This window comes from Phragmites australis, chromosome 18, assembly GCF_958298935.1.
Source record: "Phragmites australis chromosome 18, lpPhrAust1.1, whole genome shotgun sequence".
Taxonomy (NCBI): domain Eukaryota; kingdom Viridiplantae; phylum Streptophyta; class Magnoliopsida; order Poales; family Poaceae; genus Phragmites; species Phragmites australis.
In genome coordinates, this window is record NC_084938.1 from 4,752,543 (window position 1) to 4,764,436 (window position 11,894).

At 46.4% G+C, this 11,894-nt stretch overlaps 2 protein-coding genes across 2 annotated transcripts; both read left to right on the plus strand.

The window, feature by feature from the left end:
* Positions 1–6,309: 6,309 nt before the first annotated feature.
* On the plus strand, positions 6,310–7,039 carry LOC133899469 (germin-like protein 8-5; the record flags this gene model as incomplete). The annotated part of the gene is made up of 1 exon (XM_062340453.1): positions 6,310–7,039. A coding segment is annotated over one exon (540 nt), but the record flags the coding sequence as incomplete, so codon positions are not given.
* Positions 7,040–9,143: 2,104 nt separating this feature from the next.
* LOC133898329 (germin-like protein 8-10) lies at positions 9,144–10,311 on the plus strand. Its single transcript, XM_062338988.1, has 2 exons — positions 9,144–9,357; positions 9,514–10,311. The coding sequence occupies exons 1-2, from the start codon at positions 9,240–9,242 to the stop codon at positions 10,071–10,073; spliced, it is 678 nt and encodes a 225-aa protein (XP_062194972.1). The 5' UTR covers positions 9,144–9,239; the 3' UTR covers positions 10,074–10,311.
* Positions 10,312–11,894: the final 1,583 nt, after the last annotated feature.

An 11,894-nucleotide genomic window follows, 5' to 3' on the forward strand; every position in this document is an offset into this window, starting at 1 on the left:
GGAATCGAACTTCGCTCTGTACTTGTTCTTTATGTTGTTTGTTTTTACTTGATGTCCCGAGAGGCACTGGCCAGGCCGAGCTCGGCAGTTTTCCCCGAGAAGTTATGTTGCCCCGGCCACTCATGTTCGAGCAGTGGGGCCACCCGAGCGTCCAACCCCCGAGTCCTTGCGAGTGCGCGGCTGCTGAGTCAAAGAGACACAGACACAAGCTTCTTTGCTCGGGAGGTTAATCCACCTGGCACGGTACACGCCACGACCAGTGAACGCTTTTCGCCCTGCGACCTCTCAAACAAATAGACCGGAGACGCGTGCGGGCGGAAATGCAACCAAGAGTCCCCACGGTTTGGTGGTGTCTAGGGTAGGACTGACCAAGCCGAGCACCGATAGCCCGCCCCTCGGGTCTAGGCGGTCCCGACCACTCATATTTGAGCGGTAGGATTACCCGAGAACCCCAGAGGCCGGGTAGTGCTCGGGGTACTGCCAAGCCGGCCGGGCACCACGGCCACCATAAAGGACCTAGGTCAGCCATCGCCGCCTGTACGGTACACCGACTACTGTTTGTTTTTGTCGTTTCGGAAAAGCGAACACGAGGGCAGGGTTTTGCGCGTGAGGGGACTGCCTCGGCGAACAGATTAGCATACGAGGGTCCCGATGATAACCCGGGAACAATAGTTTATTGCGTATGTATGAAAGAAAATTCATATGACTTTAGTAACTCACCGAGTAGTTGTCAGCCTTCCGGCCGACCGGTCCAGGAAAGGGTAGATGCCCTGAGCTCGGGGCGCCTGGGAACATGGGTTCCCTCGTGCAGAACGCCAAAGCCCCTGGGACATCCTTTTAGCACCCGAGCACTGGAAACCCGGTAATAGAACCTGGGGCTAGGCGGTCCCGACCACTCATGTCCGAGCGGTAGGATTAGCCGAGGACCCCAGAGGCTCGAACAACGCCCTGGGCACTGAGGCCCTTGTGGTTCGACTGCTTGGTCCTCGAGCATTTATCTGTAAGCTTGGAAAATAGGCAAAGGTTCTTTGCTTGGTGCGCTCTGTTAGTGCGGTACTCATTATAGTCTGCTCTCATTTTTGACCCAAGACCTCTCAAATGCCCGGACCGGCGAAGTGTACAGACAGAGGCATGACCAAGAGGTCCAATGGTTCGGTGGTGCCCAGGGTAGGACTGACCAGGCCGAGCACCGACAGCCCGCCCCTGGGGTCTAGGTGGTCCCGACCACTCATGTTCGAGCAGTAGGATTAACCGAGAACCCCAAAGGCTCGGTAGTACTTGGGGTACTGCCATGCAGTTGGGCACCACAACCTACCACGACAGACTTAAGTCAGCAGTCACTGCCTACATGCATACCGACCGGGATCCGTTTTTATCAGCGGAAAAAATGAGAGAGCGTGTTTTTCTCGCACAAATTGAGCATCTCACCAAGCAAATTAAACATATGGATTCCAGAGGAAAAACTCGAAAAATATATAGATGATTTGTACATAAGTGCTAACTTACATGGTTCGTGGCAGCCCCCGGCCAATTTGGGCAGGGGGAAGGCCCCTGTCCTGGTTGGCCTGAGCACAAACATGCCCACCTAGAGATAAAACTTGCGAAAATGCTCGATGTTCCACGCGTTTGGGAGAGGCTGCCCGTCCTCTGTGGCCAGCTGAAATGAATCTTGCCGCGGGGCACCGATCACAATGAAGGGGCCTTCCCACATGACGGAGAGTTTATTCTTTCCTTCGCGCGTCTGGGCGAGTCGGAGAACTAGATCCCGAACTTCGAGTGACCGGGCCTGGATATGGAGCTGATGGTAACGCCTCAGGCTCTGCTGATATCTGGCAGCTCAGACGGCGGCTCATCGTCGATGCTCCTCCAAGTGCTCGACGTCGTCGCATCTTCGTTGTTCCTGTTCACCTTCTGAGTAAGCATTCACCCGAGGGGAGCCTAGCATGAGCTCGGAGGGGAGGACCACATCGGTGCAGTAGACGAGGAAGAAAGGTGTCTCCCCGGTGGTCCGTCTTGGCGTGGTTCGGTTGGCCCATAACACAGCAGGCAGCTCATCGATCCACCCTTTCTCATGCTTTGCCAGCACATCGTAGGTTCGGGTTTTGAGCCCCTTCAGAATCTCGGCATTTGCGCGCTCGACTTGCCCATTGCTATGGGGATGAGCAACAGAGGCAAAACAGAGCTTGATCCCGAGGTCCTCGCAGTATTCCCCAAATAGGGCACTTGTGAACTGGGTGCCATTGTCGGTGATGATCCTGTTCAGGACGCCGAAGCGACTTGTGATACCGCGGATGAATTGGATCGCCGTGTTCTTGGTAACCTTGACGACTGGGACCGCCTCCGGCCACTTGGTGAATTTGTCGATGACGATGTAAAGGTACTCATAGCCCCCGATTGCTCAGGGGAATGGATCCAAGATGTCCAGCCCCCAAACTGCGAAGGGCCAAGACAGGGGGATGGTATGAAGAGCCTGAGTTGGCTGGTGAATCTGCCTTGCGTGGAACTGGCACGCCCTGCAGCGCCAAACCAGCTCGGAAGCGTCTTAGAGAGCTGTAGGCCAGTAGAAGCCTTGCCGAAAGGCCCGCCAGCTGTCGGTGGATGAACACCGCAAGCGGGGATCCTGAGGGACCCCCTTTGAGATTCGGCCGGGGGGCTGATTCAGGATCTATCTCGTACGTGGATTTAATGCGAAAGTATGAGGTCTAGGCAGGACGGATGATCGTCGGCTAGTAAGAGTAAATGCTCAAGGGATTTTAGATAAGTTCGGGCCGCACGGAGCGTAATACCCTACTCCTGCGTGTCTGATGTGCTATTAATGCTCTTGGAATGCCTTTCTCTGGATCTCTGTATTACAAGGTTTTTTGTCTAAGTCTTGAGCTTCGGTCTTGCTTTGAGTCGCCCTGTCCAAAGGTTGACTTCTATCAGCCGTCGTCCCCTCTTCGAAGTGCTTCTCCCCTCCCCCCCCCCTTTTATCCTGTTAGGAGGAGGCTTGGCGTGCCCAGAACAGGGGCACTAGTCCCCGTAAGCCATAAATGGAAAGCAACCATTATGGGGCTACAGTTTGATGTTACAGGGGTTGAAAACGCACCTTCGGCCGGTCCCGTCGCCCATTACGCCCAACTTTAGCAGGTGCAGGGGGGCCACCGGGCAGCCGCCGAACGTCCCCGCATGCCCATTCGGTCAGAGCAGATCTGACACGGTAGGGGGGCAGGCGATACGCCTTGAGCCCAGCGACGATAATTTCAAGCCGTTTCCTTTATGGGCCCCGCAGGGTGACGTGCGATGGGACCCGTCACATTAAATGTCCCCACGCCTCCTGCCAGGCGGTGGCAGGGACTGACGTACTTAGTACGACAGGCGTGGGGGGAGTGGTTGGAAGTGACAGGCCACGCTCCCTCTTAAATGCCGCATTGGGCGTCTCACCGATTGACACCTCACCGTGAAGCCCTCCTGGGGTCCAGCGGCAAGGGGCTTCTCGGGTCCTCGAGGAACTCAGGGTACTCGGGGACCAACTGTTCATGGCCCCGAGCACCCTCTCCTGGATTTGTCCCTTCTCGGGTCCTCAGGGAACTCCGGGTACTCGGGGGCCAACTGTTCATGGCCCCGAGCACCCCTCCCAGAACTGGCTCTTCTCGGATCCTCGGGGAACTCCGGGTACTCGGCGGCCAACTGTTCATGGCCCCGATCACCCCTCCCAAAACTAGCCCTTCTCGGGTCCTCGGGCAGATGGCGCCACGTGGCACCATGCTGTTCTGGCCTTGGGACTCGGGAACCCCTGGTTCCCAGATCACCGACAATGACTAGATGGGTGGTGGTGCAGGAGAGAGAGAGGGGAAGAGATAAGGTGGAGAGAGAGGCTAGCTTGTGGACTTGTGGTGGAGGACGCGGGAGGAAGGGCACTGGAGCGGTCAGAGCCAACGGACGTGAGAGCGAACCAAAACGCGATTCAACTAAAATTTTGGGTCCGGGTACCTTCAGTGTCAGTTGTGACTGTAACCGGCACTGATAGTTGACTATCAGTGCCGGTTCGTGATTGGAACTGACGCTGATGTATCAGTGCCAGTTTCAGCCAAGAACTAACACTAATAGTGATTATCAGTGCCGGTTCTTAGCTCCTCGGTCATCTTTCACGCGTGGGAGTTTTAGAACCGGCACTGATACGTCTATTGTAGCAGTTATCGTTGAACTAGCACTGAGGGGGCACTATATATGACCCATTTTGTAGTAGTGTCATTACCGGTTATAAAGAAAAAACAGCAGTGATACTATAACTCCTGGTTTTCAATACGAACCTGTAGTGAACCGAACCACCGTTATTATCCTCCCACGTGCCCGTTATTTCTTTGCTTACACATTTCTCCTATCTCTATCTCTATGCTCGATCCAAACCACTGAGGCCACCACCTCACCAAAATCGCATTTGGCCCCCAACTACGATGATGCCACAATGTGAATGGCCACCTCGCTTCTCATCGTGGAGGTATTGGCCCTCCTCCTCGCCGTCGCCATGGTGCCCCCTGCCACGATTGAGATCCAGCAACGCCTTTGACCCGTCAGCCTCTGTCGAGCTCGACCACTGCTAGCTCAGCCTCTTCCTCTCCACCCTCGATGCCTTGGTACACATCCTCCACCAACTCAGCCTCTTCCTCTCCATTAACACCCTCGGCGACAACCTCCTTTGGATCCACACGTCAGCGACCACCTCTTCGAGATCCTCGTTGTGGCTTCCACGGTGAGCTCCTCCAAGGCTTCCACGGTGAGCTCCTCAGCACGAGGAGACAAAAATCCAGAAGATTGCTCTTGAACATGGCGACCTCCTCCACGTCTTCTTGGATTGGTGGCCTACTTTGCCTAGGTGGACGTTGAGGTCGTCGATGGTGGGTCCTGACAGCGTCAAGTGCTGATGGCCCCATTTTTTTGTTTTTGATTTTGGGAAGCTCTATTACCGCTGGTTCTATAACCGGCAGTGACAAGGGTTCATATTACTGCCGAATGCCCACTACTAGCTCCAAAATCGGTAGTGATTTCTCTTTGAAATAGGCAGTGATGGCATGTTCTGTAGTAATGTGATGAAAACAATATACTTACAGTATAATAAACAAGTTATCAAGTGAAAAAAGTTGTCAAGTTAAACATGATTAATCATGATGTACTAATTTAGTATATATTCCATCCGTATGATACATGCTGTCAGCAGCCGACTACTTGGCCTAATATAAAATGTATTATCACAGCTGCTGCTTGTGGCAGTAGGAGCTGCAGGTTAGGTATGTTATGAACAAGTCAATAAGATTTACTACTTAGATAGCTTTGTTAATTATTGAACTGGTATTACTACAAGTCTTACTTGATTAAATCACAAGTAAATTAGCACGTGCCATAGCTAGCCTTCTACGAGTTCTCCTCGCTTAGTATGCACATTGCATATTGGATTCGTGCAAGTAACCACTCGAGAAAACTAGTAAATGTTGGAAACATTAATTTTCCATGACTCTAGTGATCGATGACAATATGAGGATGTTCATTATTCGGATTAGAAGCAAATTGAAGATATTATAAGTTCTGTTTGTAACATCATTGTCATTGTCAACTCTTGGGTACATGTGTGACTCCATGCATGGGTTGACTGATGCGTCTCAATTGCTTAGTTTACCCACTATCTTCTACCGTGTGACTATGTCTTCCTCTTCACAAAATTGAGTTCTCTAAATATTAGGATTTTCCATGATTAAACTAAATGATGGACAAGGACAAATCCTTTCTTTAAGAGTACATATATGCCTGCAAGAACTGAGATTCCAATTAAGTTAATAGCGGTAATGGAAATCACACTTTTTTTACTGCCGAAATCTTTTAGTCTAGATTTGAATACGGAAAAGGGTTATCTTCTAAAACTGCTACAAATACCATACCAAAATTATGAAACAATTATAATTACTGCTAGTAAGTCCTCCGGATATAGTAATTATAAATACTGCTGGCCTCATCCGGATATAATTTTTTGACGAAATTGAGGCCAAGTACAGATTCAGGAAAAGATGCCAAGAACACCGCAATCTTGAACCCGGCAACACCAAACATTAAGAAAACGATGTGCATAGTTTTTCTAAGGTTTCTGACGAGAGTAAGAGAAAAGGGCAAACTCTCTTGCCAAATGTAAACGTGCAGTGCACCAAAACGCGCAGACACCAGAGACCACGTCAGATTAGTTAGTATAGTGTCAAGATATTAAAAGAAAGCTAGCTTTGAAAAGTCGCTACAAGGTAGTGCATCGTTTCATCTGCAGAGGATGTGTTTTAATGTCTATGTTGCAAGGACCCAATGGTTGTGAATGCGGATGATTTCTTCAAGGCAGCCAACCTTGACAAGCCTAGGGACACCAAGATGAGCAAGGTGGGGTCCAACGTCACTTTGATCAACGTCATGCAGATCCCAGGCCTCAACACATTAGGCATCTCATTGGCACGCATCGACTATGCTCCCTTAGGAGAGAACCCACCACACACACACCCACGTGCCACTGAGATCCTCACAGTGCTTGAAGGAACACTCTATGTTGGGTTTGTCACCTCCAACCCAAACAAGCTCTTTGCCAAGGTGCTCAACAAGGGTGACGTATTTGTATTCCCCCAAGGACTCATCCACTTTCAATTCAACCCTGTCCATGACAAGCCGGCGATCGCCATCGCTGCGCTGAGCAGCCAAAACCCTGGTGCTATTACCATTGCCAATGCTGTCTTTGGATCGAAGCCACCGATCGCAGATGATGTGTTGGCCAAGGCATTTCAAGTGGAAAAGGGTACAATTGATTGGCTCCAGGCTCAATTCTGGGAGAACAACCACTATTGAAGGACTTAACTAGTTGGTTGTATGAAAAGATGTATATTTATAATTTGCAGAGGCTGTGTTTTAATTTCTATGTTACAAGCAATAAAAAAGTGTCATGTATGTACTTCTATAACAATTTTGTTGCGGGATATCAATCAAATCCCTGACAAATAGATTTCTGGGCTATTAATGTTTTATGATGTACCTTGGTCTGTTTTTCTTTCCATTAGTAAAAAGATATGGTGCGTAAAGTTCCCGCATAAATGTTTTGATGACAGTTCAAGCGTAATGCTGACTGTATAGATTGTTCGAATGTGGACATACACATGGAGGTTAAATGGTGTTTTCCATTGTCACGTAACATGTTGGAGCGAATTTACCTTTTATAGTAGTAAATAGTACCTTTTATAGCAATTTATCAATCAACAAGACACTGGAATCAGTAAATGGAAACAAAAAAGTTGCATGATTTTGCTCTATATTAAAGTTAGCGTTGTAATGAAAGATATATATGTTAGGGTAACCATTATGAGGATGATTACACAGAGTCTGAGACGGACCACCGCATTAGGCAGAGCGTGGCAGCTGCCCGAGCTGGGCACCGCGGCGGCCGGAGTTGACGCAAAGAAGCTACAGGCATGGCCGCGTGGGCCTTTGCATCAGGAAACGGGAGGAAGAAAGCATGAAAATGTATGGAGGAAGAGGGACATGGAGAAGACTCGGAAGAGGCTGACGGTGCTATAGGGCGATGGGAGAGTGAGCATGGTTAAACGGTAGATGTCGGAAGCCTTAGGTAAATTCTACCCCTTCTGAAGTTCTGGGTATGGTCCGCCACTGGTTGGAGTGTATGTTATGAACAACTATGTATTGATAATAAGCCCGTAGGAATATTGTACATTTATAATTTATATTCAACATTCATCAGCAAAAAAATATTTAATACGCCTGTTGAAATATTGTACATTTATAATTTATATTCAAGATTCATCAGCAAAAAAATATTTCTGTAGGAAAATAATTTATTTGTCAGTATTATAAATAAGTTATCTAGTAAAACATGATTAATCATGATTTATGTAGTTTATAATTCATCCTCATGATACATACTAATGTAAACCATTACGCAGCGTAGCAGCCAATTATGTGGCTTAATTAAACACCACTTTTCACATGCAGCTGCTTGTTGCCTCAGAAGAAACAGGTCAAGAAATTGACTAGGAAGATCTTTTGGCTATTGATCTGGTATTGATATAGAATCCCTACTTGATTAACTCACAAGTAAAGCATATACGTGCGGCAGCTACCCTTGTACCAGTTCTCTCCTTCTTCGTACAAATACAATATTGCATTGGATTCGTGCAAGTAACCACGTACTCCAACAAAATGGAGACCAAGTAAATATAATGTTGGTAAGGTTAATCTTCTATATATGACTCATCAATGACCACATTGAGATTGCTCATTAGATGTATTAGGTACAAAATGAAGATATTATAAGATCTGTTTGTGATCTTCTCGGCGCTGTTGACTCTTTCTTACGTATATGTCAGTGCATATGCATAGATTGACCGATGAACCTTGATTTCTTCTTAGTTTACACCACTAGCACAATCTGCAAGCTAAGTATGCATGTTGGGAGATGTCATAATACAATATTAAATTCACGTGCCTTTCAGGATTTAACAACACTCATATCAAAATGACATGTGGGGTCACTCTAAGTCATTGACATATGGGCTAGGGTGTCAAATCCTGAAAGGCATGTGAATTTAATGTTGTATTCTATGCAATGTTTTCTTACAAACCTGAAAATCCTCTTCATATTAGACTATTTTCAGTTTAGTAAATAATGGACGAGGAAAATTATTTTTTCTGAATAGGATGAAAATTACTTACTACATGTAACAATTAGATAACCATCACCGATCAATTATTCATTTACCGGTCTAAGAAAAATACTAGGTGATCAAGGTTTGGTAACTGCAAATTTCTTCTTCTTTTTGCTTCCTAAATTTTTTTATATCAAAATTTAAATTTGAAAAGGGTAACCAACAAAATACATGAAGGAAAGAAAGGTATAATTTTTCTAATGTTTTGCTAGTAGCAAAGAGACCACGTCAGATTAGTTTGTAGAGTGCAAGAAATATTAAAAGCGAGCTACCTTTGAAAAGTTGATACAAGATAATTGCTTTGTCTCATCAGCAGGTTCTAGCAGCCAGACCATTTCTTCTGTTGGTCTCTTCAACTTGACTTGTTCAATCGTTAACAAGTTCACGTTGCTGCATGCTGTTGCTATATAAACACGTCCATCCCCTCCTTGGCCAAAGCATCAACAAGACAAACAGCTACTGCTTAGCCTCCTACAGAGAGAATCAATCCACAAAAGTGAGGAGAAAGCCAAATTAAAACAAATGGCCGCCTTCTCCTACTTCCTTGTCGCTGCTTTTGTTGCATTGGTTGCTTCTCAGGCCATTGCTTCTGATCCTAGCCCGCTCCAGGACTTTTGTGTCGCCGACGTGCACTCTCCTGGTATTTATGCTTTTACACAGTCATTTTCTGATCTTCTTGCACAAAATCAATGATCACATCTATATTTTTTTGTTAGAACGTTAACTACAAACATGTATATGTTAATAATCTAATCTTTGTGTATCTATCTATAATTAATGCTTCTTTTACGTGCAGTGCGGGTGAATGGATTTGTTTGCAAGGACCCGATGGCCGTGAATGCGGATGACTTCTTCAAGGCAGCCAACCTTGACAAGCCTAGGGACACCAAAATGAGCAAGGTGGGGTCCACTGTTACTTTGATCAATGTCACGCAGATCCCTGGCCTCAACACTCTAGGAATATCTCTGGCGCGCATCGATTATGCCCCATTAGGTGAGAACCCGCCACACACCCACCCACGTGCCACTGAGATCCTCACGGTGCTCGAGGGGACGCTCTATGTCGGGTTTGTCACCTCCAACCCAAACAAACTCTTCGCCAAGGTGCTCAACAAGGGTGATGTGTTTGTATTCCCTGAGGGGCTCATCCACTTCCAATTCAACCCCGTCCATGACAAGCCGGCGGTTGCAATTGCTGCACTTAGTAGCCAAAACCCTGGGGTTATAACCATCGCCAATGCTGTCTTTGGATCAAAGCCACCAATCTCAGATGAAGTTTTGGCCAAGGCTTTTCAGGTGGAAAAGGGGACAATTGATTGGCTCCAGGCTCAGTTCTGGGAGAACAACCACTACTGAAAGCTCTAATTTGTAGGCTGTATGAGAAGATGCATATTTAGAATCCGCCAAAGATGTGTAATACTTTCTATGTTTTAAGCAATAGAAGTGTATGGCACGTAATGTTGTCCCATTTGTATTACTGGTCTTCGAATTCGCGTCAGGTTCTTTGTCTGATTGACGTTGTGTGATGTACCGTGGTGTGGTTTTTTATCCAATTAATAAAAAGATGTGATGCATAAAGAGCTTTTAGAAGTTTTGTTATGGTAGTACACGATAAGTACTTATAAATGTCGCAAAATTCATAAAAGCAAGTCATGCAATCACTAGTGAGGGCAAGGTGCTACGACTTTTATAAGGCTAGTTGTTTTCATGTGAGGTACTCATGTTACTGAATGGATTCATGTCATTTATGTTCATAGCAAACTTAATATTTCTCAATTCTTCAGTGAACTAATCAAATGTGGAATCAATGGTTCTCCACTAGGCGGAATCCACTGGGTGTCATATCATTACGTCGTTGTTAGGACCCTCCTTATGGCAATGCACCAATTAAGCCTCCTTTCTGTTGGCAAACAATCGCTACAGACAGGGAATTACAGAAAAAAATACCACACCACCTTCCTAGGAGGCCCTTTACTTTTCTTGCCTCTATCCTAGTCACCACTATCATTTCTACGCTTATATTGATGGGTTTCACAAACGGGGCATGGATCCAGCTTTGCATACTCTCTACGAAACAAGGTATAATCCTGCTTATATACATGTATTTTTTCCATTTTCAGTCCTAAAGGATAAATTATCTTCTTTGCATCATAGATGCCCTTGGTCACCAGGTTCCCCTCCGATATCATATCCCTTAACAATCCAGCAATGCTTCAAAACTCTTATTAGTTCAACCATGGGTTGCCTTCAGCTATAGAAGCTTTAGGTCCCCAAATAGCATCATGTACTTCTTACAGTTGGGATAAAAGGGCGCCTTGGAATCTCGCACAAATTTCTAGAATTTAGCAAACTCACCATTATTATACAGGTTGTGCCACTTGACATTCCACACCATCATGTCCACATTCTCCACAAAATCCATGAGATTATTATCTACCATTGAAACCTAATATGTCCTCATCCCTGAGATCATGATCCATATCACCGGGTATAAGTCATTGATCCACACTGTCAGCATGGAGGCCCCGATCCATCTCTCCTTCGTTAAGGCCTTCCTCACTATGTTTGTTCCAATATATATAATTCTTTTTAAATCCACGTATGACCAAGTATGCATGGACATTGTCTGGTTTCATGAACTTCTTATCATTCCTGCAATCGCAATATGGACAATACATTGCCATTTTACCCTGATCTTTCATATCTTCCAACGCAGCACTCATGAAATACTTCACCCTACTCAGGTACTCTGGACAAGTCCGAGACTCAAAGCATATCCAACTTCTGTCTGCCATCTACAAGTCCTGGCAACCCGTCGCTAATTTCGTGTCTCCTTTGTCTGTTTTTCACGTAGTAGTTGTAACACTGCGACTTGTAATCATGGTTTTTGGGTTGACTAAAAAGATACGCCTAGAAAAATATAGAGATCTTGATCCCAACCCTGCCTTGCACTAGTCGAGGTGCTCCAACCTCACGCTAACAAAAACAGCCTCGACCTGCAAATGGGCGGGTGGATGACAGTCAAAGGCTATGTTGTTTGTATTTCACACAAAAATTGCACACAACTCAAAGATCACGGCAGCGATCAGATGCTTATGATCTTGGTGAAATCAGTAGCAGGATGCAGCAACACCTGATTTTGGCGAACAAAAGGGCAGCTGCGAAAAGGGCACCAAC

What these genes read in the sequence shown, in the direction of transcription:
- LOC133898329 (XM_062338988.1), top strand. Translation starts at nt 9,240, where the DNA reads ATGGCCGCCTTCTCCTACTTCCTTGTCGCTGCTTTTGTTGCATTGGTT. An exon ending in CGCCGACGTGCACTCTCCTG is followed by an intron (nt 9,358 to 9,513) that starts GTATTTATGCTT and finishes TTTTACGTGCAG; the next exon opens with TGCGGGTGAATGGATTTGTT.